Consider the following 6,000-nt stretch of genomic DNA (forward strand, 5'->3'; position numbering starts at 1 on the left):
ATTGTACATATTGCATCATATTTCAGCCTGTATGATGACTAGAGACTTGAAAGAAGTTTCCCTTTGTTGCAAAAGGTCTATTCTTTGAAAACAATGCAAAAGTTTGCGCCCTTTTTCCAAAATAACGGGAGAAGAGGGGGCAAACGCTAGATTTTTTTGTTCATTGAGATTTGGGGACTTGGCCCCTCCCAACCCCGTTTATCTCACTTGGGCTTCCTGAATTGTACACGGTCGCGTGCTATGATGTTTTTCGGGGTGTAAGGGGTGACCTTCCACGTAGTACACCCAAATGTCAACATCACTTCCACATTAGTACACCCTGGACTGAAGACTAACGAGGCTCTGGCGACTGGCCCCATGGCCAATATAATTTTGTTTGTATTGTCCTGTTTTTTGTCTTTGTGTGTGCTGAGTTCCCGTTTACAGCCTCAGCTTTTAACAGAAGTCAGAACATTTTAAGATTTTTAATGCAACGTTAGAGTTGTTATATGTAATGGTAAGGGGCTGGTCCCCGTATAATGTGAAGGGAGCAAAATAGCCTAAGTGCTAAGTGCTGACGCTCCCAAAATTTTAAATTCAAATTCAAATTCAAAATCCGATGTTTTGCTTTCAAACAAAAGTTATCCGAAGTAGATTGCTCAAATAGTCTCAGAGATATAGCGTTTTTCTGAAATAAGTGTAAAAATTTAAAAATCGGGCGCAAAGGCTATTTCACATACCATATTTATATTTGAAGATGACAGGTATGTAAAAATTGTAATGAAATAAAGAAAGGGACACTTTTGGAATTTCAATGCAGAGCTAATTTCCTTTAGGTCCATCTCAACGTTATCCGTCCATCTTTGTGTTGGCCTTCCTACTGGTCCCTTACCATCAGGTTTCCCAACAAGAATCCTGTAAACTATTCTTTCCTCTGCCATTCGTGTCACATGACCTTCCCATCTAAGTTTTCTTCATTAAATTATGCTAATAATAATTAAAAATTCTAAATAATTTGTTGTGGTGCTGGAGGAAGTAACGCTAAGATGATGTTTTTAATTTGTTTATTTGGAGATTATTTTAATCATACTCAGGCCGCGATTTATGTACGTATGTGGAGGCCCGGAGCTTGCAGCACCAAGACCTCACTCCAACCCCTCTACACAGTTTCAGTTATAATTTCTCGCCAAGTTACATGGTGTGCTTTGTTATTGTATTCCTTACCACACCCGAAGTACCTAATTTTTTAATTATGTGGTACTTTTCAAAGCAGTCTTTCCCAGTGAAGACCTGGAGCTGCAGTCCTCAAGTTCACCCGAAATTCTGATCTAATATTGATCATGCCCTGCATAATTTTGAGCCTCCTAAGCCTACTAGCTGCTTTTAATCATAGAAGTATTAATTTGATCACATTTTATTTCAATAGCTCTTTCACTTTCTAATGACAAAATTGGCTTCTTATGCGTTGATAATATGTGAACATTTCTAGGATAGATAATATTCACAAGTAAAATATACATGTTATGAGTCACTCACATATCCCCAAGTATATGTACTTATTGAATTTGATTGGGTGGGCAGTCGGGTGGGCACAGGAATTTTTGGGTGGGCGCGCCCACCCATGCCCACCCCTGTCGCCGTCCCTGGTTTATAATTATATTAACAATAAAAGTATTAAGAACAAGTGTTCTCGGGTTACCAGCCAGGTTAAATTTGAGTTGGCTTCCAACGTTTCGAGGCCATACATGAAGATGAGAGCAATGTATGCCCTCGAAACGTTGGAAGCAAACTCCAATTTAACCTGGCTGGTAACCCGAGAACACTTGTTCGAATCACATCGCCAGGAAAGCTACAATTCCTATTTTAATAAAAGTGTCAAATTGGTCTTTAACAACGTTGTCATAATATTTTTAAAAATGTATCATTAGATTTGATTTGGATTGCTTTACTTCGCTTTTCTGTCACTTTTGGCTAATTCCGAAAAAGATGAAGATGAGTGATGATATGATGAAATTGATGAAGGCACAGGATTCGAACCAGGGTCCCCTCCTTGATGATGCAGCATACTGTACTAACCAATGTGCCACAGAGGTCAGAAATTTATCATTAGAGAAAAGCATACACAGTTTACGCTTAATATAAAGTAGGGATACAATTACCAGTATTAATAAAAATATAGCATTAGTACGAAATTTGTGCATTTCATCTTTTGATAAACTTAATTATGAATGATTAGAATCTTAATGTTTAATTAGAAGCAAGACTTTAATGTTTTATCATTCTCTGATCTGACTAACCTTGAGTTGGCTTTGGTACAATAAAGGCACTTATTCCTTTGTGTTTCTTGCTTTTTTCCGTTGTAGCAAATACTATTGCTGCCTCTGCTTCATACCCATTTGTAATCCATGACTTGGTCCCGTTTAGTATCCACTTCCCTCCTTCTAATTTTGCTGTAGTCGAAGCTGCACCTGCATCACTCCCATTACCTGTAAACACAAACAACTGCTTTTCATATAGATGGCACGCATTGTTCGTTATTATCACTAATATTAAATTATAGAGAAATGAAACAAAAACTTTTCTATACTTTTTAATTATTATTTTTGTATTATTATTTAAGTGGGAACATGCCACCTTTCATGTAGCCAGTTGACAAAATACTGACACCTTTCTATTTTCCTTACGAGGGCTTTACTCACTCACATGAAATACTTTGAACTGTCATGCAAGTTGCAATGTGTATACACATTTGAATATCCAGACTTCATGAAAGCAGAATTTCATTCCAACATTTTAATTACGTAAGTAAGTGTACCCCCTACAAACGATATTATTACTAGGCCATCTGGGTGGCACCATGCAAAAAAGTCTACTATATGCACAGAGGGCTGATCAGGACTGAACCTACAGTTTAAAGTGGGATCCGAACCTTAGTGGTAGAAGATACACGTTTCATCAAGTTCTAAGTAGGTAAATACAGGTCATTACGCACACGTGTACCATAGGTGTCCATTTATGAAAGAAAAAGGGTTCGAAAATTTTTAACATTTCTGAATATCCAAGTTCCTCCGGCAAATGCTGTCACCATGATTGCACATGTCAGTTGCAACAAAATGTGAAAATCATTAATAAAAATACACACACCTGGCTCGCTCAGGGCAAAGCAGCCAACTCTGCCACTTGTAGTAAAAGGCCGGATGTACTTCTCCTTCTGTTCCTTTGTACCAAATTTCTTCAAAGGGCCCAAGTACAGAGAATTGTTTACGCTCATTATCACGCCTGAAGCCGCACAACCCCTACACATCAACGAAATTGAATAAAAAAAGATAACTCAAATTTGTAAAAACCTAATATCTTACAATGAAATGCTTTGCAAATTAAATGCATGATCAAAGCAAAACGAACAATGACACTAAGCTGAAAATATGGAGAAAACAAGACTGTTTAATTAATCATCGAGAGATTGTGCATGGACAGATTGGACCCGATGCCACAATAAAGTGAAATGTAATCGGGATGATATTCTAGAGCCCTCTTCAGGGACTTCCAGCATTGTACTTATCACCTCATTGTGGCACATGTCGTATTCCAGGAAACAAGACTTTTCTGTCACTTATTTTTTTCTTGGTTCTGTTTTCCACCCATAGGACCATTCCTCGCACAACTTAATGTGCAGACATGCCATTTTGTTTTCACGCTGACTCTCTCGGGAGTTGTCACACTGCTGTTGGACTAATATAGTGATAGTGCCATATTTGTTTTAAAATATTACTTTATTATTGGCACTACGTAGTTATTTTCCCATGTTCTCTGTTCCCTGATCCCTATGCTAAAAAAAAAAATCACATTTTCAGTGAATTGCTCTATTCTATGCTGTCTAAATCTCAAAAGAATCATTTGTATCATTTTATTCTGTTAGGTTAAGAGGTTAGAGATTGTCAGCCAACTAGTGTGGAACTCGTAGGTGCTTCAGGAAAGGCATGAAGGGGAAGAAAATTTCAGTGTCAAAACACCCATGTGCCACCTCTCATATTACCATTCCACATGCCACGGCTCCAAAATATCCTATTAAATAAATTTTGTATTTCACCTTTTACAGTAGCATCTTCAGTAAAAGCAGTGTGATAACAATTGCTCATCCATTATTCCCATTCACTTCAAAAACCAATTTACACACTACGATAGTCTCGGATGCGTATCGTAAATAAAATCAACCCAACACTTTCAGACACCGATATCGGCTCAGCTCTATTTGTTATACGGTGAAACAATCACCAGAAATAAGCAATACAGATAAGTGAGTGAAAAACTAAAGAATGCATTCAAATGAAATACTTGTCTGAAATCTACAGTATAGTTTCACACAAGTGTCTACCTACCTACACTTTACCTTTTTGACTGATTCTCCTGGGCTAAGCATATCTTCCACAGCCAATCCATACTATCAAATTATTCCCAAATCTACCAATACCCACCGATACTTTTCTGTCACATTGATCTTTCACAGGTTCCGCAAAAATAGCACACAACACTTTTTGAGAAGTCTAATTATCCTGGAAATTATGCAAAATTCAAACTTTACTTTTATTTTGCACGAAAAAGTGTATTTTGTGATTACATAATATCGATTTTAATATTCTGATGTAATTCTTGAACATTCTAAAGCAAATGTCTTGGTAAATTCATATAACTGGAGAAGGATATTTACACACCAATAGTGATCAATGTTTTGAACAAATTTTAATTATTGTAGTTTTCAAGTATCGGTATCGACTCAGCCCTACTAAACATTTTATTACTATATAGCACAAGCTGTCTGATAATGTCCATGCATTAACACATGTGGCATCTACTGACCTGGATATCTCTTCCATCGCTACAGAATATGCCAGATAATCAAGCCCAGTTCCACCCAATTCTTCTGGGACATCCACAGCAAGAAGGCCCAACTCCCCCATTTTCTTTACCTGCAAGAAATGTACACAGTAGCAGTAAGTTTGATTGAATCTTGACATTACATACCAACTTACATTTATACTTACAACAAAATTATTTTTAGCAGCAATATTACCAGTACATATATAAAATTTACCAATACTGCACTGACCCCATATAAGATGACAACCATTTAGTTCACAATATGAATGATTATTACAGCCAGGAATTTAAGGATAGATAAAAAAAAAAAAATAGGGTTTGAGGCACCTATATTAGGCTCTAAAAAGAAAATTCCTCACCTAAGTTGTACATAATGCTACTAGAATTGCAATTTTAAAACCTACAGATGGAATCATATTTCATTGTGAAAACAGTCAAATGAAACATATCTAAAACATTAGTTTAAAAAAAAAGCTTTAGAAAATGCCAGTTACCAACATGCATTTCCACTTTTCCAAACCTACTTCTTCTCATTTGCATTTAACAGTTGCTTAAGTGACATTTGTTATGTTTACCTGTTCCTTAGGATATAAATGTTCCTTGTCCAGTTTTGCCGCAATTGGTTTCAACTCCTTTTCCGCAAAATCTTGACACGTCTTCTGAAGTTGCTGGTGAACTTCGGGAAGAGATGAGATGCCAGAAATACATCGTGCATGATTGGGCCCTTGACGAGATACCACTACAATATACAAAAAATATATATATTTGCACATATCTATAATAACAACAATGAGCAATATAATTTTTTACTTTTATAATGCAAATGGTCCTGTTAACATTAAAAAAATGAGCAATCATTTGATGTCTTATGTGAAATGATTTTTGCTCAAGAAATTGTGATATGTCAATAGTTCATGATCTATTATCCTATAAGGTCAATACAAGTGCTGGCTGATGTTGCATTCATTATCTTCCCACAGTAATTACATCTGGTATGCAAGTTTATATTTTCCTGTAAAGTGCATTAGTGCACTTAAGGTAATATCAAAAGTCTTTTACAGTGTGGAAATGTGTACTTACAGTGATGAGAATGTTAAAATATGTATTCTGGAACATAACATTCCTTGCTCAATAGTATGTTAA

At 36.3% G+C, this 6,000-nt stretch overlaps 1 protein-coding gene across 1 annotated transcript in view; it reads right to left on the reverse strand.

Moving 5' to 3' along the window:
• The window catches only part of Arc42 (Activator-recruited cofactor subunit 42), a 28,558-nt gene extending 22,995 nt beyond the window's left edge, over positions 1-5,563 (reverse strand). The window contains exons 1-4 of the mRNA XM_083128511.1: positions 5,433-5,563; positions 4,837-4,946; positions 3,124-3,275; positions 2,277-2,465 (exon numbers count right to left, since the gene is read on the reverse strand). Coding sequence (XP_082984637.1) covers positions 2,277-2,465; positions 3,124-3,275; positions 4,837-4,937 — 442 coding nt within the window. The 5' untranslated portion in view covers positions 4,938-4,946; positions 5,433-5,563. The remainder of the gene's footprint in view (positions 1-2,276; positions 2,466-3,123; positions 3,276-4,836; positions 4,947-5,432) is intronic.
• Positions 5,564-6,000: the final 437 nt, after the last annotated feature.

Source organism: Lepisma saccharinum, chromosome 9, assembly GCF_977018435.1.
Source record: "Lepisma saccharinum chromosome 9, izLepSacc3.1, whole genome shotgun sequence".
NCBI lineage: Eukaryota > Metazoa > Arthropoda > Insecta > Zygentoma > Lepismatidae > Lepisma > Lepisma saccharinum.